The sequence below is a fragment of the Colobus angolensis genome, unplaced genomic scaffold (assembly GCF_000951035.1).
Source record: "Colobus angolensis palliatus isolate OR3802 unplaced genomic scaffold, Cang.pa_1.0 Scaffold214, whole genome shotgun sequence".
Lineage (NCBI taxonomy): Eukaryota > Metazoa > Chordata > Mammalia > Primates > Cercopithecidae > Colobus > Colobus angolensis.
The window spans coordinates 4,954,206-4,978,400 of NW_012115311.1; the positions used below are offsets into that span (position 1 = coordinate 4,954,206).

Sequence of the window (24,195 nt, forward strand, 5' to 3'; positions counted from 1 at the left end):
TCTCCTCTCTGCTTCATCTCCTCACCCAGCCTCAGGAAATCTCCATTCTACCGCTCTCCTCTCTGCTTCATCTTCCCACCCAGCCTCAGGAAATCACCCCTCTACCGCTCTCCTCTCTGCTTCATCTCCTCACCCAGCCTCAGGAAATCACCCTTCTACCGTTCTCCTCTCTGCTTCATCTCCCCACCCAGCCTCAGGAAATCTCCATTCTACCGTTCTCCTCTCTGCTTCTGTGAATCTGATGGCTTTAAATTCCACGTAAAAGTGAGAGGATATGCAACATTTGTCTTTCTGGGTCTGATGCTTACTTCACTTAGCCCAACTTAGCATAATATTCTCCAATTCCATCCATGTTACAAATGACAGAATTTGTTTTTTAAGCCTGAGTAATGTATCTTTTTTTTTTTTTTTTTTTGCAGTTGCAAGATTCAATAGAGGGAAAACAGAGCTCCCATACAATGGGAGGGGACCCAAAGGGGTTGCCGCTCCCTACTCGAATGCGTGGGTTTATATCCTGATCACTGTCCCTCCCCCTGTGCTCTCAGGCGATATATGATTTGACTATTTCTTTACTTCCTGCTTTAGCCGAATTTGTATTTTAGCGAGCGTCTTTACTAACTGGTTGGGTGTGAGCTGAGTTTCAAGCCCCATGTTTAAAGGTAGGTGTGCTCACGTTTCCCAGCTAGGCTTAGGAATTTTTAGTCGGCCTAGGAAATCCAGCTAGTCCTGTCTCCCAGTTCCCACTCTCAACAGGAAAACCCAAGTGCTGTTGGGGAGACGACCACTCTAACTGCTTCTTGCTGAATTGGGGCGTAGTGGGGGTCGTGCAGTTGAGATTTCCTCTGGAGGGGTGGCTTCGATGTCATCAACAATGGAGCATGGGCTAGCAGGCCGGTCCAGGGGTCCATGGTAGATCTTAGTCATGGACTGCATCTGGGGCTCCATTTGAAGAACCATTTGTAGTTTTACAGCTTCAATTCTGGAAGAGACAAACTTAACAAGGAGGTTAAAGATACAGGGATTGAAATGTATGGCCCGAAGTGCAGGGGCATATGGGTGTGGGCGGTGAAAGTGGGGTTTCCTTTAGAAAAACTCCTATACATTGGGGCATCCATATTTCCGGGAAGCTGCATTCTCCATAGAAGCTTTTGGTAAGGGGAGCTACTGGTAGTACAGCGGCATGGAGGAGGTGCAGTGAGAGTAAAAGGGAGTAAGAGAACAGTAAAAAGAAAAATATGACAAGGGAGGGCCATGGGAATTGGGGATCTGCCATTCTAGTTACTTTCCTCACGGTTGTTGCTTGAAGAGCAGGTGCAGATCCTCTAGAAGTTCACAGGAATAGCTAGCGTTGTCTCCTGGATTTTCAGGTTCCTTTGGCAGTATCCAGGGTTTGACTCGAGTGTGATGTATCCAAGACTACTCCAGCCACTTTAACCGCGGTTGGGGTAGATAAAATGACTGGGTAGAGCCCTTCCCAGGATGTGTCTAGGGATGGGGAATTAGAGGGAAGGCACTTGACTAATCCTGTGTCTCCAGGGTGGAATAATTCCTTTCCCTCCTCTGAGTATCTTATTTAAACCTTTGTCATTTTCTTTACCTGCATTGTTTCTGTTGCCTCTGATTTTTTATGTTTCTTTTTATGACTCATTCTTCACGTCTACAGTATAGCACTAAAACACTCCATGGAAGCTGTGTCCATGGGCAGAGCCTCTGATTGATAAATTTCACTACAGGTTAAACCAGCAGAGCCACATGTGAGAAAGTCCCAGCTGTCATTGTCTTTTGGAACAGGTCATTTTCATGAAAGTGGAGTCCTTCTGTCTCCTGCCTAGGAGCTGTGAGCCTGGCTGTAGCATTCACAGAACCAACAGAGAAAAGGCATGAGGGGAAGGAAAATCTTAGATGTTCAGTGAGTCCAACTTGCAGCCCCACTTGTGTCTTCACCTGAAGATATCATTTGGGCCTTCAGTGCCTGTGCCTCTGGGGTGCTCTGTGGCACCCTTCTCCCTCGGCTCTTGTCCATGTTCCCTACAACTTCCAAGTTTTTTTTTTTAATTATTATTATTATCATCTCCTCCCATCTTTGTTCTTATATGTTTATTCCATATTGTTGCTTTAATTTTGGTAGGGTTGCAGGAGGCAGCAGTGGGGTTCATGTCCATCTGCTGGGTTTAACAGGGTCTTAGCATACTTTCTGTCCTTTAGGAATCTGTTAGTGAGATAACAGCTGTACCAGGAACTGAGTAAGAGAAGAAAACACAGTGGCTCAGCCCATCCCATATTTGCATAAACAAATGAGGCATCTTAGTTGGAGAATAACTCATGTTTCCCTCTAATAACATAAGGTTCTATATAGAAGTACTTGGTATTTTAGTTAAAATGTTTGCTTAGGTAACAGAGTGCACACTTACAATATGGTGATATGAGCTGCATTTTTTTGTATGTGTAATAAAATCTTCATGTCTTCTAAAATGTTTGAGAGAGGAGAAAGATGTCATTTAATTTTGGGTCGAGCACAGTGGCTCAAGCCTGTAATCTCAGGACTTTGGGAGGCCAAGCCAGGTGGATCATTTGAGCCCAGGAATTCAAGACCTGGGATACATAATGAAACCCCTTCTCTACAAAAAATACAAAAATTAGCCAGGCATGGTGCGCAGAGATGAAAATTCAAAAAGAGGGCTAGATAATAAAATTGAGGAAATCTCAAAAGAAGAAAACTAGAAGAGAGAAGATAAAATTGTAGGACTAGTAAGGAATATCTGGGCCTGTGCTCTCAGATGTTTGGGAGGCAAAGGTGGGAGGGTCACCTGAGCCCGGGGAGGTCGAGGCTGCAGTGAGCCCTGATCGCGCCACTGCATTCCAGCCTGGGTGACAGAGTAAGACCCTGTTTAAAATAGAACCTGGCCGGGCGCGGTGGCTCAAGCCTGTAATCCCAGCACTTTGGGAGGCCGAGACGGGCGGATCACGAGGTCAGGAGATCGAGACCATCCTGGCTAACACGGTGAAACCCCGTCTCTACTAAAAATGCAAAAAACTAGCCAGGCGAGGTGGCGGGCGCCTGTGGTCCCAGCTACTCTGGAGGCTGAGGCAGGAGAATGGCGTAAACCCGGGAGGCGGAGCTTGCAGTGAGCTGAGATCCAGCCACTGCACTCCAGCTCGGGCGACAGAGCAAGACTCCGTCTCAAAAAAAAAAATAGAACTAAAAAACCCTTTTGGTCTAGGGTATTTTTTTTTTAAATATAAAGTGATTTCAATTAACCACCCCACTCTTTTTTACTAATTGTTTTGTGTATTTGGTAAGTCACTAGCTATATACTGATATCCTTAGAAATAATATATAATAATCTGGTTCAGCTTATCAAGTATCATTAGAACTAACTCAGCCCACTAGCTAATATTTTGTTTTTGTGTTAAAAGGAAAGTTAAGCGTTAAGCACCAGGCTTAATATTGAAATTATTTCTTTTTTCATGAGTATCACAATTCTAGGTGACGAAAGTTTTAAACTACAACCCACTTTTGTAAATCATTTTATCATCTTAACTAAATATTTTGTTTGCATAAGAAAAAGCATTGTTTTAAAAAATAGTTTTCATATTGAATTATCCAAATACTTGGAATTTAAACTATTTACCTAATGGATGATGATGGTATTGTGGCCCAAAAAAAAAAAAAAATCTCCCAAATTCAAGTTGTCTGGGATTGGAGAAATCAAATATAAGTGGACTTTAGGCATTTTCTTGTCTGTATTAATAATGTTTTACAACCAAGCCCTAGAAGTTTGAACTGTGCTCTGTGCAGCCTAGAAAGTGGGGACTGACTCATGGATGAAAGCAAAACAGTCAAGGACTTTAGACAGTTTAAAAAATGACGATGAAGAAGATTTAACAGGTAGTGGTGCTTTTCTTCCTGAGCTTTAATGCCAGTGAGAGAAGCCACTAGTTCAGATAAATTTTGTAAGCAGAATCCAGGAAAACTTATGAGTCAGGATTCAGAACCTTTAAGGAAAGCAGGTTTGACCAAGGCACTGACTGAAAAGAGCCTTTAAGAAAGACCTTTCCTAAGTGGAAAGAAGGATGCACTAGAGATTTAGACTAGAAATGGTTTTAACAGTATTAGTGCAATGGAACTAATTAGGACAAGTAAGACAATATATCAGATTCCTATGTATGTATTAGTTATACCCAAAGAGTATTTCAGACTAGTCCAAAGTAGCTTTTTACTTTGAACAGTTGCCAATATTATATTGTCCAGGACACCACAGGGAAGGGGAACAGAAAAGACAAGGAAGGCCCTGGGTACACTGCATTAGAAAAGTAATCTTGATCCTCTGATAGTAGAACAAAATAGGCAACCAACTCTAAAGTAATGCAAAACAATCTCAACTAGGGAGTCTCAGAGTTTTGTTTTATCAGCTCTCTGAATCAGGTGAAAATGTCAGTTCTTTACCTTGAGCTAGTCTAGTTAAGGTTAGGATTGAAAACCATCAATCTTGAAATTTTCCAGGATTAAATTTTTTCTTGGAACCCATGAGGCTAGTTTTACCTCTGTGAGTTTCTGAGTTGTGATAGAGATACAGTGTTATGCAGTGATATTCTAAATTATCATATTTGACTTGAAACTTCTGAACTACTCAGCCTTGAATTATTTGACTTCTGTGAATGTGATCTTCAGGTTCATGGTATAAGGTTTATATCTGCCATGTAAGCGTCTTTAAAACATGCCAAGGTAGAGATATAGTTGTGTTCTATTTGTCTTTAAAAATAAATATCAGTATATTTTCTATTTTAGGGCATTTGATGTAGAACTACTGTACATAGCACAGTGCTTTAAAATTCCAATAGCAGAAATTGCTGTCAACTGGACAGAAATCGAAGGTGAGTATATTGTTTATTGTGTGACTGTCTTGAGTCAGACAAAGGGAGAGATATCAGACAAGACAGTTGTCTAGTAAAGTCAGCTGGCTTTAATGTTCTCCTTGCTCCCCTCATCAAGCCCTTCTCAGCTGTCTTGAACTCAAAGATCCGGGTCCAAGGAGTGTATTACCGACTAATACCTTCCATCTGGCTTGCTGCCTTGTATATATTTTGTCTGTTCATGGGACCTTCAGTAGGCCTACTACCTTGTCTAAGAAACTTCAATAAAACTTCCTACAATAGACAAAGTCATGGTGATCTGAAGTTAGAAGGTTGATAGTCTTTTGAGATAGATAGATTTGTTTTTTGCATCACCATTTCCTATATATTTTTCGATCACTAGGTGGATATTAATTAGGTACCTGCAAACTACTATGCAAAGCTAAATAAGAAATAAAAGTTTTTTTTATGGCCGGGCACCATGCCTCATTCCTGTAATCTCAGCATTTTGGGAGACCAAGGTGGGTGGATCACCTGAAGTCAGGAGTTCCAGACCAGCCTGGCCAACATAGTAAAAGCCCTGTCTCTACCAAAAATTACCAAAAAATGGCCAGGCATGGTGGCAGGCGCCTGTAATCCCAGCTACTCCGGAGTCTGAGGCAGGAGAATTGCTTGAACGCGGGAGGCGAAGGTTGCAGTGAGTCAAGATCGCACCATTGTACTCCCGCCTGGGCAACAAGAGTGAAACTCCATCTGAAAAATTAAAAATACATAAATAAAAGTGTTTTTACTCCAAATGTCCACAGTCAATTCAGAGCCATTTTAAAACTATATCTGTACATATATCCAAAAATATAAAGATCCCAACTCTATAATAATTTGAAATCTACCATAAATCGTAATAATTCCTATTTAAAAAGGCTTAGCTCTGGCTGTATAGATTTTTAAACATATTCTAGTTTTCTCCTTACCTTAGAATGAACCTAAATTAACTTACAGTGTGGGAACAGTTAACATAATCCACTGGAGACTTTTTCAAAGTCCACCTCTTCTGGTGAGAGTCCTTGTTGTTTGTAGTAAACCATTATTGCTCTGTAACCTCAGATGTTTAGGGACAGAAAAAGATTAAGAACCAGTCTCGAGATTATACAAACTCTATGGTCTAGAATGAATTCAAACCTCTTTATGTCTTGCTGAGTCAAACTGAGTTTACAAAATCTTAGCTCATCGCCACAGTTGCTGCCTAGAATCAAAGGGGATTGGGAAGCAGATAAAAGGATCACTCCGGGTATCATGATCAACTCTGTTGATCTCTGTTGATCTTTGACCAACATAGACTCTATGGGAAGATGAGGTGGAGAAAAGTAAAAGTCCATTTTATATTTAGTCATTTGCTTATTTGCATTACAGAGATAGTTGTATTGTAATATGAATTGTAGGTACCTCAACTTCCTCGTTTGTGGGATGAAGATAATATTTGGCCCTGATAAACAGTATCTCTACAGTGCTTTGGTGGTAATGTTTTCAGAAGAAAGCTGTTATATAAATTCAGAGCAGTGAAAAAGGTCTTCTTTAAATATAAAGTATAATTAAAATGATAATGAAATGTTAAACCTTCCTCCTGATACTTCTTTATCTGCAGGTATAGACTATAAGTAATGGTTATAAGAATCTGCTGTGGCCGGGCACGGTCACTCATGCCTGTAATCCCAGCACTTTGGGAGCCCAAGGTGGGAGAATCACTTGAGCCTAGGAGTTTGAGACCAGCCTGAGCAACATAGTGAAACCTCATCTCTATAAAAAAAATTGTAGGGCCGGGCGCGGTGGCTCAAGCCTGTAATCCCAGCACTTTGGGAGGCCGAGACGGGTGGATCATGAGGTCAAGAGATCGAGACCATCCTGAGCTACACGGTGAAACCCCGTCTCTACTAAAAATACAAAAAACTAGCCGGGCGAGGTGGCGGGCGCCTGTGGTCCCAGCTACTCCAGAGGCTGAGGCAGGAGAATGGCGTAAACCCGGGAGGCGGAGCTTGCAGTGAGCCGAGATCGCGCCACTGCACTCCAGCCTGGACGACAGAGCTAGACTCTGTCTCCAAAAAAAAAAAAAAAAAAAATTGTAAAATTAGGCAGGTGTGGTGCGTGCCTCGGTACTCCCAGCTACTGGGGAGGGTGATGTAGGATGACTGGATTGTTTGAGCCTGGGAGGTCAAGGTTACAGTGAGCCATAATCGTGTCACTGCACTACAGCCTGGGTGACAGAGCAAGATCTTGTCTCAAATAAACAAAGAATCTGCTGTGATACGCATGGATCAGATATTTAATTAGGCTGGTGTTCTTGTGTAGCCTGAGACAAAGAGGTCTGGACAAAATTATCTTAAGTCTGATCATAGGCTTTATTTTTTATCATTAAGATTGGATTTATATAGAAATAATCATATTTATCTGTTATGTTGTATCTTTACTTGTTTCACATGTAATTATTTTCAGTAATGAGCTCTCAGTGAGTAGTTTTTTATTAGACTTTTCTAGAGCCCTCACCATAGGCAGTCCCTCCTTTCTATAGTAGAGCCGTATGAAATTTTCACTGTTTAGATCCTTTCAAGTTTTATTTCACTTCAAAATGTTCTGTTATTGTTTTTAGAGAAAACCACTCCACTCACTTCAGCTTTGAAATTGTTTAACTTTTTGGTCTATGATTTTTAAAAAATTAAGGTGCTAAAGGCTCACAACGTGTAGACTTTAAACTATATGTTTTCTGCTGAGTTTATTTCAGCTAATTTGTTTTTAATTATTTTTAAATTGCAGGTTCTAAATTAGTTCCATTTTGGAGCTGGCTACAAATGGGCAAAGACTTACTTTTTATACGACTTCGATATATGACTGGTGCCTGGAGGCTTGAGCAAACTCGGAAAATGAATTAGGTTGTTTGCAGTCTTTAATTGTGTTCATATGCATCAGTGTCACATTTCATTTCATTTGAAACTAAAATTTTAAGTAAAGCTGGAATAAACTTCTTGTCATTGTCTGCCTTTTGATAATTTTAAAGAATTAACTCCCCATAAGTAAAAAATTGTGTATCTCTTTGGATATAAATGGTTTTTAAAAGATGTTTATTTAAAAAGTCAGATTTTCTTTTGCTTATTTAGCTTTATTATCATTATAATTCTGAGAAACATAATTTTTGTAGACAGAAGTGATTCTTACCCTAAAGTACCTGCATAACTCTCATGAACTTAAATAGAAACTACAATCATGTAACAGTTTTCAGCGATTTAAAAATAAAGCTAGGGTATAAGTTTAAATGTATATAAATTAATCCAAATCAAAGAAACAAATATTTCAGCCTATGAAACTTTAGGAAATTATACATTAAAGGCAAGAATACAGACTTAGTCACAAAGGTGTCCATTTCCTTATAGTCTTATTCATCTCTAGCACTGGGGGCCAAGGTGGGAGGATCACTTGAGCCCAGAAGTTCAAGGTTGCATTGAGCTATGATCGTGCCATTGCACTCCAGCTTGGGTGATGGAGTTCCTGTCAATTTTTTAACATTAATATATTTACATAGTAACATCAGAAGCTTCTGTCTTTGAGATACTACAAGAACTAGTAGCAATTATAAAATAATGAACCCCCAAAATCAGATTGTTTCTGCCAACTTAGAGAACAAACTAGTAATAGCTTAACATTTAGTAAGTGTTTACTGTATGCCAACCACTGTTCTAAGCACTTGGTATATAATGACTCACTGAACCTTTACAACAGAAGAGGAAACTGAAGTACAAAAGGGTTATCTGCCCAAGGTCACCCAGTTAGGAAAGAGTGGAGTCATGATTGTAACCTGCATAGTCTGGATCCCAAGCCCACACTCTCTAATGACTCTTCTATAGCCTTCAGTTTCTGAAGGTATGAAAACTGGGGATCATATAAGTAGAAAGTTTCAGCAGTGCATTGAATAAAACATTTTTGAGTGGAAAAGTAAGCTAAAAATGACTCCTCTCCAGTAGTTTGAACAACAGTGATAGTATCACATCTGCAGTAGACAATCAGCTTCTTGAAAATAGAAGGCTTACCAGGCACAGTGGCTCATGCCTGTAATCCCAGCACTTTGGGAGGCCGAGGCAGGCAGATCACCTGAGGTCGGGAGTTCAAGACGAGCCTGACCAACATGGAGAAACCCCGTCTCTCCTAAAAATACAAAATTAGCTGGGTGGTGGCGCATGCCTGTAATCCCAGCTACTCGGGAGGCTGAGGCAGGAGAATTGAACCAGGAGGTGGAGGTTGTGGTGAGCTGAGATAGAGCCATTTCACTCCAGCCTAGGCAACAAGAGCAAAACTCCGTCTCAAAAAAAAGAAAATAGAAGGCATGTCTTACTACAATTAGTATCTCCAGTACAGTGCTTAGTATATAGTAAACAATAATGATGAGATGAATAAACTTTACTTACTACCAGATTTTGTGAGCATTAAAGGCACTTAAATGGATAACTCAAAAATAATAGAGAAGACCATGCTCATAAGAATTTTTAAGAATAAGCCTTGCGCCAAAAATAAGATCCTTAATGAAATTATAAAAGGGCAATGAAATAATTTGTTATTTGAAGCATAATAGGAATATTGAAGGTAAGTCATGATACTTTTTATGTATTTTGTATGTGAACACTATAGGGAAAAGTCTGATACCATTGATGCCAACTTACCTTTCTAAGCACAGATTTACCTAGGAGAGGAGTATGGGACAGAATCTGAGGCAATCAGAGAGAAAAGGTAGTTTAACCTGTTAACTTACAGAATCTGCTAACAAAAACTACATGCAGCAATAGCAAAGTGAAATAGCAAAATAACAGCTACTATCTTTTTTCTTTTTTTGAGATGAAGTCTTGCTCCTGTCCCCCAGGCTGGAGTGCAATGACGCGATCTTGGCTCACTGCAACCTCTGCCTCCCAGTTTCAAGTGATTCTCCTGCCTCAGCCTCCCGAGTAGCTGGGATTACAGGTGCCTGCCATCACACCCGGCTAATTTTTTGTATTTTTAGTAGAGATGGGGTTTCACCATGTTGGTCAGGCTAGTCTTGAACTCCTGACCTCAGGTGACCTACCCGCCTTGGCCTCCCAAAGTGTTGGGATTACAAGCGTGAGCCACCACACCCGGCCACCAGCTACTATCCTTATAGGATGTACAAGGAAGAGTAATGAACATTTTGCATGCATTATGTAGTTTAATCTCATCAAACAACTATCATGCAGGTATAATTACCCGCATTTCACAGAACAAAGTAGCCAAGTCATTTGCCCAGGATTACACAAGTAGCCATTATTCATGCTTCTACTGAAATAAAAAACAGGAAACAAAGGAACATGGGGCATGATTAAAACAGTATAACCTGAGGACAGTCAGACAACGTGGCCATTTCTGTGTCAAGTCTTCTGACTTGTTCTGATAGAATATACAGATACATATGAAACTTATTTGACTTGAGGGTCACATCTGGACAATAATGTCTTGACATCTGTAATCCTCTATCTCCACATAGTTATGTACGGTTGACCCTTGAATAACAGGTTTGAACTGCACAGATCCACTTATACATGGATTGTTTTCAAAAGTGTATTGAAAAAGTTTTGGGGGATCTGTGAAAATTTGAAATAGCAACAGGAGGTTGCTATAAAATTACAGTAGTAAATGATAGACTAATATCTACATGTATTTTATGCATTAATGACACAACCCTTTTCTTAATATCTTTCATAATATCAAAGACTTCGATATTAGTCTATCATTTACTATATAACATACACACGAATCTATTCAGATTTATCACAACTTACACACACAAACATAGACCATACAGAGACTATTCAGTCGAGATAAATGTAAACAAAGATGTAGTATTAGGCTGCTCGCAGTGGCTCACACCTGTAATCCCATCACTTTGGGACGCCAAGGTGGACAGATCACCTGAGGTCAGGAGTTCGAGACCAGCCCGGCCAACATGGTGAAACCCTGTCTCTACTAAAAATACAAAAATTAGCCAGGGGTGGTGGCAGGTGCCTGTAATCCCAGCTACTTGGGAGGCTGAAATCACTTGAACCCGGGAGGCAGAGGTTGCAGTGAGCCAAGATTGCAACACTGCACTCCAGCCCCGGCCAACATGGTGAAACCCTGTCTCTACTAAAAATACAAAAATTAGCCAGGGGTGGTGGCAGGTGCCTGTAATCCCAGCTACTTGGGAGGCTGAGAGAGGAAAATCACTTGAACCTGGGAGGTGGAGGTTGCAGTGAGCCAAGATTGCAACACTGCACTCCAGCCTGGGTGACATGAGTGAGACTCCGTCTCAAAAAAAAAAAAAAAAAAAGATAGAGTATTAAATCATAACTGCATAAAATTAATTTTGTAGCCACCTCCTGGTGCTATTGCAGTGAGCTCAGGTGTTGTGAGTATCCACTTAAATGCTGTGTGACACTAACCATCCCCACATGAGCAGTTCTTCTCTCCAGTAAATTGCATATAACAGTAGAAATGGAACTCTTGCAGTTCTCATGTATTTTTCATGTTTAGTGCAATACTGTAAACCTTGAATAACACCATGGGACCAATATGAAGTACCATTAGTGATGCCGGAAATACTCCCAAGAAGCAGAGAAAAGTCATGACATTAAAAGAAAAAGTTGAATTGCTCGATATGTACCATAGATGAGGGCTGCAGCTGAGATTGCCCACCATTTCAAGATAAATGAATCCAAGCCAGGCACAGTGGCTCATGCCTGTAATCCCAGCATTTTGGGAGGCCGAGGCAGGTGGATCACCTGAGGTCAGTTCAAGACCAGCCTGGCCATTATGGTGAAACCCCGTCTGTACTAAAAATATAAAAATTTGCCGGGCCTGGTGGCGGACACCTGTAATCTCAGCTACTTGGGAGACTGAGGCACAAGAATCACTTGAACCCAGGAGACAGAGGTTGCAGCAAACCAAAATTGCACCACACTGCACTCCAACCTAGGCGACAGAGTGATTGTCTCAAAAAATAAATAAATCCAGTGTAAGGACTATTGGGGGAAAAAAAAAAAGAAATTTGTGAATCCATTGCCACAGCTACATCTGCAGGTGCAAAAATCTTGCAATTTTTGCAAAATACCTCTCTCATTTTGAAAATGCAGCTTTTAAGTGGATACAGGATTGCTATTAAGAAAGGCATACCTATAGACTCTAATATGATTCGCAAAAAGGCAAAGTCATCACATGACAAGTTAAAGGAAGGTGAAGGATCTAAAGCTGGGGAATTTAATGCCAGAAATGAATGGTTCATTTTAGAAGAGGTTTGGCTTTCAAAACAAAAGTCAAGATAAGGGAGAAGCAGCTTCTGCTGATCCTGGAGGCAACAGACAAGTTCCCAAACACCATTAAGAAAATCATTGAGGAGAAAGGATATCTGCCTAAACGGGTTTTTAATGCAGACGAAAACGCCCTAATCTAGGGGGTGTGGGGGTGGAATGCCACAAAGGACATTTATAAGTAAGGAAGAGAAGCAAGCACCAGGATTTAAGGCAAGAAGAAACAGGCTAACTGCTGTTTTGTGCAAATGCAGTCAGGTTTACGATCAGGACTGCCCTTATCTATAAAGCTGCTAAATCCTGAACGGAAATGATAAACATCAGCTGCCAATATTCTGGTTGTACAAGAAGGCCTGGACAACGATAACCCTTTTTCTGGATTGGCTCCATTGATGTTCTGTCCCTGAAGTCAAAAAGTACCTTGCCGGTAAGAAATTGCCTCTTAAGGTTCTTTCGATATTGGACAATGCCCCTAATCACCCAGAACGTCATGAGTTCAACACAGAAGGCTTAGCAATTGTCTACTTGCCCCCAACACGATGTCTCTAGTTCAGCCTTTCCATCAGGGAGTCATAGGACCTTTAAGGGTCATTACAAAGAGTTCTCTAGAGAAAGGATTGTCAATGCTAGAACAAAAGCCCAGCGGAACATCAAAGTCTGGAAGAGGCTGGGGTCTGGTGACTCATGTCTGTAATCCCAGCACTTTGGGAGGCCAAGGTGGGAGGATCACTTGACATCAGGAGTTCAGTACCAGCCTGGGCAACATAACAAGATCTCCTCTCTACAAAAAAATTTAAAAAGTTAGCTGGACATGGTGATTGGTGCATGCCAGCAGTCCTCGCTTACTCAGGAGGCTGAGGATGGAGGACTGCCTGAGCCCAGGAGTTTGGGGGTGTGGTGAGCTGTCATCACACCACTGCATTCCAGCCTGAGCAACAGAGCAAGACCCTGTCTCTCAAAAAAAGAAGGTCTGAAAGAATTACACCACTGAAGAGGCCAGCCATCGCTACAGAAAAATAAAAGCTGTGAAAGTCAACAAGCATGAAACTAATTCCTGCAGAAAACTGTGTCCAGATGTTGCGCATGACTTCACAGGATTTATGACAGTCAATCAAAGAAATCATGAGGTGAATATGGCAAAAAAAAAAAAAAAAAAAGATGGCAGATGCACAGTTTTGACATGAATGTTGGAGAAATTCAAGAGGTAACAGAGACAACACCAGTGGATTTAACAGAAGATGACTTGATGGAGACGAGTGCTTCTGAACCAGTGTCAGATGATGCGGAAGAAGACATACAAGAAGCAGGACTCCAATTATTCAAGACTGCTTATGACTTCTTTCACAACTTGGACCCTTCTACAATATGGGCACTGAAACTAAAGCAAATGGTAGAAGGAGGATTGGTACTGTAGAGAAACATTTTTAGAGAAATGAAAAAAAGACCAGAATTACGATGTATTAATATTTCCATGAAATTACACCAAGGGTGCCTGCCTCTCCTGCCTCCCCTTCTACCTCCCCCATCTCTTCTGCCTCTGTCACCTGGGAGACAGCAAGACCAACCCCTCCTTTTACTCCTCCTCAGCCTACTCAATGTGAAGTCAAGAATGAATGCCTTTATGATGACTCACCTCCACTTAATGAATGTTAAATATATATTTATAATATAACAGTCATATATATTTCCTCTGCATACATTTGAAACCACATCAGCGTTACAATTTTTGCTTCTACAATCAATTTTAAAAACTCAAAAGGAGAAGGAAATTTTATTTATTTATTTTAGTTTACCATATACCTTCTTCTTGATGTTTCAAGGTTCCCCTTTTGGTTTTTTGGCAGTTTCTAAGTCGTTTTATTTAGAATTTTGCATTTGTTTCCTGAATCAATAAATACTATACAACACAATGTAAACACGGCTACCATTTTCTGTTCCCTGCTTCCCCCTACCTGGGGACAATCCCCTGGCAATCTCACTCAGGAGTTTTAGGGGTTCTCCCTCCAGATTTGGTCCAGAAAATAAGGTTGAGTGACCTAGTCCCTGGAATCACTTTCAAAGGAGCTCAGCTGAGGTGAGGAGTGTGCTCTTTCTGAGATCTAGAGGTTACTAGATTGGGGAAATGGATTAGTGATTTTTGGGAGAAGAGCTGGCACCTGGGGCAAGAGCTTACCCCAAAGAAAAGGGTGTAGAATGTGATGAGTTATGTATAATGTAATACTTAGAGAAATCACGAAAAAAAGCTATATAAATAGATATACTCAAAAACACTATGAATAAACAAAAATTGAATTCTAAAAATTGCTCAACCACAGGATGGCAGAAAAAGAAAACTGAAATAAACAAAACAGAAGTCCAGGCATGATGGCTCATGTGTGTAATCCCAGCACTTTGGAAGACCATGGCTGGAGAATTGCTTGAGACTAGGAGTTTGAGACCAGCCTGATCAACACAGTGAGACTCCCATCTCAATAAAATAAATAAATAAATAAATAAAATAACCAGGCTTGGTGGTATGCACCTATAGCCCCAGCTACTTGATATGCCTTAAGCATATCAAGAATATATTACATTAAATGTAACTAATCTAAATTCAAGTAAAAGAGATTAGCAGAGTATTTAAAAACATGACCTAACCATATGCTGTCTAAAAATAAACATTTTAAAAAATGATATGTGAACAAAGAAGTACATCATCAAGGAAGAATAGTGATTAGGTTTTATTGGTCAAATGTTTAAGATTCTGTGTGCACATAAAGCATTTTATGTGTATAGAAAATGCTTTTAGAGATACTCTTTTATTATCATTTAAAGTATTCTGAGTATCTCTTTAATTTCTCTTAGGGTTCTATAAATTAAATGAAAGAGCAGTGTGTGGATTGGAAAGCATAAGATTTAATAGCCATTATAAAGATGATAATACCATGAAAATGGCAAAAAGGCAACGTGTTAATCACTTCACAGTTACAAGGAAAAAATTAGTACGTTTCAGAGAGGCAGCACACAGGCAGGGGTCTTGCTGTCTAATGGCTTCAGCCTGTCCTTTAAAGGAAAGGACAGAATTTTTCTAGCCAATTTGAGGCAAAAACTTGGCTTTAAACTAATGATTTGTTTTACCCGTTATTAGTGGTAAACCCCAATTATAATTCTGGGGTTCCCTAAGTTGTTGCCTTTTATTTCAGAAAGTATTGCACAGCTTCCAAATCAAAATTAAATTTATCTTTAACTTAAATATCTGCTATTCAAAAAGAATGGGGATCAGGTGTCACAAAATCAAACACCCCCATCACAAACTACAAATATATATAGAAATGAAATAAATAAAATTTAAATGTAAAAAAAGCCATTATGATGGGACTAGAGTCTGTGCCATATATACCATCAATTAATTAAGTCCCATGTGAAAATAAGAATGAGCCTTAGTTTCACCCTTACAGTGGACGTAAGTTTTATGGATCATACTCTGTCTCTTCAGCTCCTTTAACATGCCTGCCACTTCTCTATGAACCTGCATCATCACCCAGTTCACCCTCACTATACACACACACACACACACACACACACACACACTACTGTTAGTCTTTCAAAAAAGAGACCAGGGGCAGGCATTGTTTTCTTCTGCATTGCTCTGCACCTGGGATATCAAAAACCCAAGCCCAAGACCAGGATTCATGACCCTATTCTCTACTTCTACTCATAGTAAATCTTCCTACATTTCATAAGTATTTAATGAGCATTTACTATGTGCCAGACACAGGTTTAGCTGTGAGAAATAAGAGCAAAATCAGATACACTCATCATTCTTTTTGATATTATAATTAATGAAAGGGGACAGATATTAATCACATAGTTAAATATGTATCAATGTGGAACAACAGTGTTGATTATGAATGAGAGAGATATAGGCCACACAAGATTACAAAACAGAGGATCTGACTAAGTCAGAGAAGACCAAGAAGGCTTCTCTAGGATGTGACACTTAAAACTGGGATGCAGAGGAAGGGAAGTCACTAATGAGGCAAGGAGGGGAAGAGGGAGCACTCTATGAGAAATCCCAAGTGAAATTTCAACTGGGGGTTGATTGTTGAGTAAGTCCTGCCACTTAATTAAGTAGAAGCTTTTCTGTTCTTTTTTATTTATGGCATATTCATTCATTTATTGATTTAATTTATTAAAAATCTTTCTGGGTTTGTTAAGGGCAGCAGAGGTATCAAGAATGAGAAGCAAATATGACATCAAAAGCACAAGCAATGAAAGCAAAAATAGACAAATGGGACAACATCAAACTTAAAAAACGTCTGTGCATCAAAAGAAACATTCAATAGAATAAAAAAATCAACCTACAGAATGGGAGAATATATTTGCAAACCACATACCTGATAAGGGGTCATCTTCAGATTACATAAGAAACTCCTACAACTCGACAGCAACAACCACCACAATTACAACCAGAATAAAACACTGGCAAAGGACTTGAACAGACATGTCTCTAAAGAAGGTATACAAATGCCAACAGGCATATGAAAAGATGCTCAACAGCACTATTCATAAGAGAAATGCAAATCAAAGTCACAACGAGCTATCTCCTCACACCCTGTAGGAGGGTCGCTATCAAAAGAACACGAAATAACAAGAGTTGGCAAGGATGCAGAGAAACTGGAACCCTTGTGCACCGTTGGTGGGCCTGTAAAATGCTGCAGCCATTGTGGACAACAATATGGAGTTTTCTCAAAAAATTAAAAGCAGAATTACTGTTTGCTCCAACAATCCACTTTCTGAATATATATCCAAAGAATTCAAAGCAGAACCTCAAAGAGATACTTGCACACCTATGTTCATTTTTTCACAACAGCCACAAGGTAGAAGCGACCCACATGTCCACTGATGAATGGATAAAGAAAATATGGTATACATATGCAATAACAGAATATTATGCAGCCTTAAAAAAAAAAAGAAATCCTGTCACATGCTACAGCATGGATAAACCTCCAGGACATTATGCTCAGTGAAATAAGCCGGTCACAAAAGGACAAATACTGTATGACTTTACTCATATGAAGTATCCAAAGTAGTCAAAAATCACAGAGACAAAAAATAGAAAGGTAGTTTCTAACTAGGGGAGAGGGCATTAGTGATTAATAGACATTGAGTTTTAATTTTGCAAGATAAAAAAGTTCTAAACATCTGTTGCTGCAAGATAATAGTTAAGACTACTGAAGCTTACATTTAAAAAAGTTAAAGACGTTAGCTTCCCGTTCCAGGAAGCCATGGCTTAAGATGCAGACATGTCCAAGTCCAAGAACCACACCACACACAACCAGTCCTGAAAATGGCACAGAAATGGCATCAAGAAACCCCGATCACAAAGATACAATCTCTTTTTTTTTTAATTGAGACGGAGTCTCGCTCTGTCACCCAGGCTGGAGTGCAGTGGCTCGATCTTGCCTCACTGCAAGCTCCGCCTCCCGGGTTCACACCATTCTCCTGCCTCGGCCTCCTGAGTAGCTGGGGCTACAGGTGCCTGCCACCACGCCCGGCTAATTTCTTATATTTTTAGTGGAGACAGGGTTTCACCATGTTAGCCAGGATGGTGTCGATCTCTTGACCTCGTGATCCGCCCGCCTCGACCTCCCAAAGGGTTGGGATTACACTGCGCCCGGCCGATACAATCTCTTAAGGGGGTGGACGCCAAGTTCCTGAGGAACATGCACTTTGCCAAGAAGCACAACAAGAAGGGCCTAAAGAAGATGCAGGCCAACAGTGTCAAGGCCATGAGTGCATGTGCCGAGGCTATCGAGGCCCTCGTAAAGCCCAAGGAGGTTAAGCCCAAGATCCCAAAGGGTGTCAGCCTCAAGCCCAATCGACTCGCCTACATTGCCCACCCCAAACTTGGGAAGCATGCTCGTGCCCTCATTGCCCAGGAGCTCAGGCTGTGCCGGCCAAAGGCCAAGGCCAAGGAACAAACCAAGGCCCAGGCTGCAGCTCCAGCTCCAGTTCCAGCTCAGGCTCCCAAGGTGCCCAGCCCCCTACAAAGGCTTCCGAGTGGAGATCTTTGTCTGCCAACGTGAGGACAGAGGACTAGTGCGACACCCCCAGGCTGCCGTGTACATGGGGCTGGTGTTCTCCTGTGCTATTTGTACAAATAAGCCTGAGGTAGGAAAAAAAAATTAGACATTAAAAAAAATCAGTCTCATCTAGTCCCTAAAATGGTTCCAAATAACATATTACTAAGCAAATTTTTAAATAAATGAATAAATCTGATTAACTCCAATAGCAACATGAATTTAACTGAAATAATAAAGGTGCATTTCAAAAATTTTTTAAAAAGAATGATAGTCAACAAAACACTGAATTAATGATTAAAAGGTCATCGGTGACCTCTAAGAATATTAGGACAGCACTGAAATCAAACAGTGGACAGCGGAAGACAAAAGCCAGATTTGGTGAAATTAGGACGGGTGGGGTGGCAAGGAAGAAGAAATAAATATCAGCCCTCCTTGTGAAGTCTGACGGTGGAAGAAAGGCCAAATATTGTGTCAGTTTGAGAAAGGGTTTGTTCTCTCCCAGGACGAAAAGCTCTAATTTGATTGATTTCACAACCTTAGTTATTGTTTCTCTCTCATAGAACAAAAAGAGAGATGCCAAATGGACTTAAAGAGAAGTGAAACCCAGAGGCTGCAAATTGCTAGCTGAACTTGGTTCACAATAAAATCTAAGTTGGTTGCAAAATATTTTAAGCTGTAGTGGCTCCTGCCTGTAATCCCAGCACTTTGGGAGGCCGAGATGGGCGGATCACCTGGAGATCAGGAGTCTGAGACCAGCTTGATCAACACAGTGAAACCCCATCTCCACTAAAAATACAAAAATTAGCTGGGCATGGTGGCATGCACCTGTAGTCCCAGCTGCTCGGGAGGCTGAGGCAGGAGAATCGCTTGGACCCGGGAGGTGGAGGTTGCAGTGAATCAAGATCACACCGCTGCACTCCAGCCTGGGCGACAGAAAAAACTATCTTAAGTTGTAAGATTTTCCATAAAATTCTGGATGTCTGTTATCTCTTGAAATGATATTATTATCACATGGCCACAGCTGGCTGGAGCTGCATAGCAATCGCTCCCTTCAGAAAGGCAAAGCCACATCTCTCTTCTAATTACTTCCTAATATTTTTCACCACATACTAAACATTGCATTCATTCGACCAATATTTATTGAGCACCTACTATGTGCCAGGCATTGTTCCAGGCTGTGAGGATACAAGTAGTGAGCAAGACCAGCCTTCTTACAGAGGAGCCAGTCAAAACAAACATATACATAGTTTATACAATTTCATGTAATGATGCTGCTGTGAGGGGGAAAAAGGTAAATTCATTTTAGGAACAATTGTAGGAAGAGGAGGGTGATTTTCTTTTATATTTTTTCCCCAAAGCATAGTTTCCTGCTTCATAGTACCTATTTCTTCTAAAGGTAGCATTTCCTTCCACCTTCGACCCTTGATTTTTCCTTTTTTTTTTTTTTTTGGCCAAAGTTTATTGATTATCTCTTCAGAGTGTGCATAAATGCATCCTTCCTCACTTTTCTAGAATGCTGCAGACGCCCACCACATCATGCTGAGATGGTTGCAATGGCTTCCCAATTGGTCTCCTTACCTCTTATCTCTACAAACTTTTCTCCCTCACCCCCGTCCACCTTCTAGCCTGTGTAGATTATTCTTCCTGGGACGTCACTGCCCATGTTGCATCACTTTTCAACTCCACTTCAAGTTCCAGGACAACAATGAGGTGTAAATACCTGGGTTTTGGAGTCAGGCAGCCTGGAAGGGATAGTCTGTGTGTCCCTCAGTTTCCTCACTGTAAAATGCAGATGATAATTCTCCCATGAGAGGTCGTGAGAGGGAAATGAGAGGAGGTGTGGGAAGCACCAGGCCAGTTCCCGGTTGGGGGACTCTCACAATGGAAACAGCATGTGATCCTCACTGCTGAGTCAAGACAGTCCATTGCTCTCTTGTCTCAATCCTTTAGAAAGTATTTGGTGACGAACTGCTGCGTTAACATTATTTTTCTTATCTACGCAACTAGTTTGACAATTCTCCTAGGAAAACTGAGGCTTTTCTACTCAAAGCCTCAGGGAATTCTGCACATAGCAGGTATTCTGCCTTCATGATTGAACAAGTTGGGCCTGCATCAGTGTCAGGCCAGGGTGGCAAGTGGGCTGAAGTGCAGCCTGCACTCTGCTGTGAGGCCAGCACCTGCAGGACTGCACCCACTGAGGCAGGGTGGAGGCCTGGAGGGGCTGGACAGTAGGTGTTCATGCTCTCTTCTCAAGTTGGAGCTGAAATTTCGACCCTGTGAAGACCTGCCTGACACCTCCCTGTGCCCATTCCCCTACGGTGACACACAAAGTTGTGTGATAATCATTGGTACGTATATCTCTCTCTTAGGCTGCATTTACTAAGGGCCAGTGCTCTGTGTTCATCTAGTTAATTCGGGTGCCTGGTACTTAGGAAAGCGTTCAATAACGATTGCGGAATGAAAAATGACTTTCAAGGAAAGTCCGAATGGGAGGCAGAAAAACAGCATCAGGACAGAGTTACAGATAAAATTTAGAGAGGAGACTTGAGGTAGGAGGAGTGTGGAGGCTTTGATTCCTAGTTATTACTCTGACTGGAAACATTATCATGCTAGCTCAAACTTAAGGTACAAGAGACGTACAAAGCAGAATCTTTGCATCCATGGATGACTACAGACTTTGTTACAATCTGTTTTTTTTTAATACTATTTTATTTATACTCACTATGAAAAAATGGTTATACTATCATGTTTACATAGATGCTAATATTGGAAACAGAATTCAGTAACAAATTACATTTAAATTTTATAAAGAACACACAAACATTAAAACACTGGTTGGTTAAAGGAAGCGGAGTTTGAGGAAAAACCATTAGCTGTAATTTTTATTTTCATTACAGAGCAGCACCCTCTGAGAAGAATCAAATCAATCAGTAACATTCATCTATACCATAAAATAATAAGTACAAAGGAAAGTTAGTGATTGTACTGATTTTGCTTTTACTAAGCCATTGTACGTTCCTCGCACTCAATGCGAATAAATAAAACATAATCTGAAGAAAAATATCTCCTTATTATTATTTGCAATAAAAAAATCGGCTTCATTCTGCAGGCCTGGGCAGACTGTACAATAGAGAGCACTTAATGGCTCAAGTGGATCAATGTACCGGTTTGATTCTGATCCACAGAATAGAATCTCATCCATATTTGGTGGCTGGACTAACTCCATGGGAGCTGTGACAGACTGAGCCATTTTTGTGGTATCCCCAGATCTCACTAAATAAGAAAAGACCCTACCCCAGAAAATATAACAATCGACCTGTCTATAAATTTTATCTATATGCTTGCTCTTCAGTATAAGTTGGAAAAAGAGGCCCTTTCTTGAGCACATGGATAAAAGTACTGCCGTCTAAAGATTGCTGGATCGATATTGTGTTGTTATAATAAAGATAAGGTACACATTGAAACCATTGTCCAATTAAGAAACTTCCACAACTTGTCTCAATTCTTCAAAGAATGAAGTAAGTTTCTTTTCTAGGCTGACAATTAGTCCTGTATTGGCATTGCTGCTGGCTATGAAACTCACTACCAAAGGTAATGATTTAATTGAATCACCTGGTAGGTGTAACAGTAACAGATGATACTTTTATTTTTTGAAAGTCCAAGTTTGCTCCTTTGGTCTGTTGCAAGGGCAAAAGTAGATGAGAAACCAGGTCTCAAAACACGCTCTGGAGCATTATCATTGGCCACTTTAAAATAGGTACTCCAACTCTGACACAACAATAGCATGGAGCCCTTCAACACTTGGCAACATTTTATACATGAATCACTTTAGGTCATCCGCCATGATGAACTCCCTTCTCTTGCAGGATCAGTCTCCATGCCTGGGGGTTCTGGGCCGCCCGGTTCTCTCCACTGTCACTTCAGGGACAGCTTCAAAGACCACAATCTGGTTTTATGTTGGGTATATGGCAAATGCAAAGAGTTGACTCTTGGGGTGAGGAAGCTGCCCTTCCTACCACTGTGGGGTAAGGAAGCTGCCTTTCTTACCATTGTTTTATAGCCTGAGGGAGCTCATGTTAGGCCAAGACCTTATCGTCTTTCAGAAAATAGATCTCAGTTTTGCCATGGTTTTGAGGTCCTGAACCAAAATTTCACTGGCGGTTCTACCAAATCACAACCTCTGACTGAGTCTCTCTCCTCTCATATGATTCCCATGACAGAATGTTTTGGTGGAAGTTCTGTTAAGCAGTAAAACCACAGCCAATCAAAAAATCACCGATAAAGCAAAGTCTAGCTTTCCATTAACCAGGACAGTCAGCTTCTGTAAAATGGAGTGTCAACACTGCGCCTTCTGTACTAGGCCAAGTGTTTTCTCCTTCTTGGAACTCACCAGATCTTACTGTTCTTGAGTGGAATGGATTAACTTTCTATACTAGCCTTGAGGAATACATGATAGGAATTCTATCAGTGACAGACTAATGTTTAGGCAGGAAAAAGTCATCATCATGCAGAAATATCCTGGTATGTAAATGAGAATGTACAGAAAAAAGCTGACTAGACATACTTTAAATCAAAGGCCTGGCAAGAGTCAAGAGAATTCCGCGAACTGAAAAAGACTCCATGCCAGAATCATGAGCCAGCGCTGCAGAGGTTATAATTTCTTTCTCTGCATTGTGTCCTCCGCATTATGCTCATATACGAGAAGAAAACTGAGATAGTGATTGGGCCATTTCTTTTCTTAATTTAATTTTTAAAAACTTGAGCCACAAGGTATCAATTCTGAGGACCTAATTAGTTTACTGGCAATAAAGTCCACAACCAGCATAATCCTTAAAATATAATCTGTAGCCCTTACCAGTTCTGCTGTTTCCTGGTGTTTCTCATCCAGGACGATCTCAAACCCAACACGTAGCCAGGAGTAGAGGTATCTGGGCCAATGCAGAAAGAAGACTTTGAGGTTAAGGCATGGTATTTAAGGTTCTGCTGCAAATGTTGTTTTAAACAAATCACCATTCAACTACAACGGTATAATAATGCAAAAATGTCATCTGCCATGAAGAAAGTGCAGTGCTTTGAGAACTACAGAAAGCAGTTACATTTAAGGCCTTGCTTTATATTTCGGAGCTGCTATCGGGGCCTGTTGGAGGTATGACTTTCCTGCACACAGGAGCAAACTGAAAACTGCCCTGTGTGGCTTCATTTCACGTTCACCCCTGCAGCAAATGCCTTTTCTGTGAGGAGCTACGGGCTGACCGGGAATCAAGAAGTGGTTCCTCCTAAGTGGCGTTTCTGAGTGGGTTCCAGGAGTCCACAGTGACCTTAAGAGGCAGGCTACTTGGGGGGCAGCCAGGCCGTGAGACGAGAAAGTTGTTAAGTAACATTGCTGTGTGCCCATAAGTTTGTATCTTTTATTAGATTAGATAATATATCTCACATGCTGGGTTGTTAAGCAAATAAATATGCGTAAGGAAATTACAATCCACATAATTATATGAGTCGTTTCAACCACCACTCACCCCCAGAGTGACTATATTTTCTTGTGCCTATGTCAGTGCAGCCCAGTTGCTCTGCCACTGGCAATGGGGACAGGATCCCCTTACTCCGAAAAGCAAATCAGGAACAAACAGGACAAGTGAGAGGACATCAGGGCCCAGAAACATGTGAGAAACAGCAGCTCAGAAGGGTCTCCAGACTGATGGGCGGGTGATCCATATTCTTGTTGGGCTGACAACCCTTCTAAGGCTTCAGGCTCCAGGTGCTGGCAAGAAATCTCAGAGGTGGGGTGGGAGAGAGAGACGCGAGGCGACCCACGCAGGCGGAAGGCTCCCACCCCACCCCGGGACTCCCCGCCCCCCGACAGCAGGCCGGGATCGCCGGCAGGGGCTGAGCCTGGGGTCGCGCAGGGGGACCCTGAGGGCAGCCCGGGGTTGGGGGTGGGGAAGAGG

The 24,195-nt window shown here is 41.1% G+C and overlaps 2 protein-coding genes and 1 pseudogene across 4 annotated transcripts in view; all 3 read left to right on the top strand.

Annotated features, from left to right (window-relative positions):
* The window catches only part of ALG5 (ALG5, dolichyl-phosphate beta-glucosyltransferase), a 48,511-nt gene extending 40,629 nt beyond the window's left edge, over positions 1 to 7,882 (top strand). For all 3 annotated transcript variants that reach the window (XM_011943007.1, XM_011943008.1, XM_011943009.1), the window contains 2 exons: positions 4,790 to 4,875; positions 7,660 to 7,882. In XM_011943007.1, the coding sequence (XP_011798397.1) occupies positions 4,790 to 4,875; positions 7,660 to 7,775 (202 nt within the window). In that variant the 3' untranslated portion in view covers positions 7,776 to 7,882. The remainder of the gene's footprint in view (positions 1 to 4,789; positions 4,876 to 7,659) is intronic.
* Positions 7,883 to 17,470: 9,588 nt separating this feature from the next.
* On the top strand, positions 17,471 to 18,253 carry LOC105512563 (annotated as a pseudogene).
* A 5,642-nt stretch (positions 18,254 to 23,895) lies between these two features.
* The window catches only part of SMAD9 (SMAD family member 9), a 75,827-nt gene continuing 75,527 nt past the window's right edge, over positions 23,896 to 24,195 (top strand). Inside the window, exon 1 of the mRNA XM_011943013.1 lies at positions 23,896 to 24,027. The gene's annotated coding sequence lies outside the window, so the exon portion shown is untranslated. The remainder of the gene's footprint in view (positions 24,028 to 24,195) is intronic.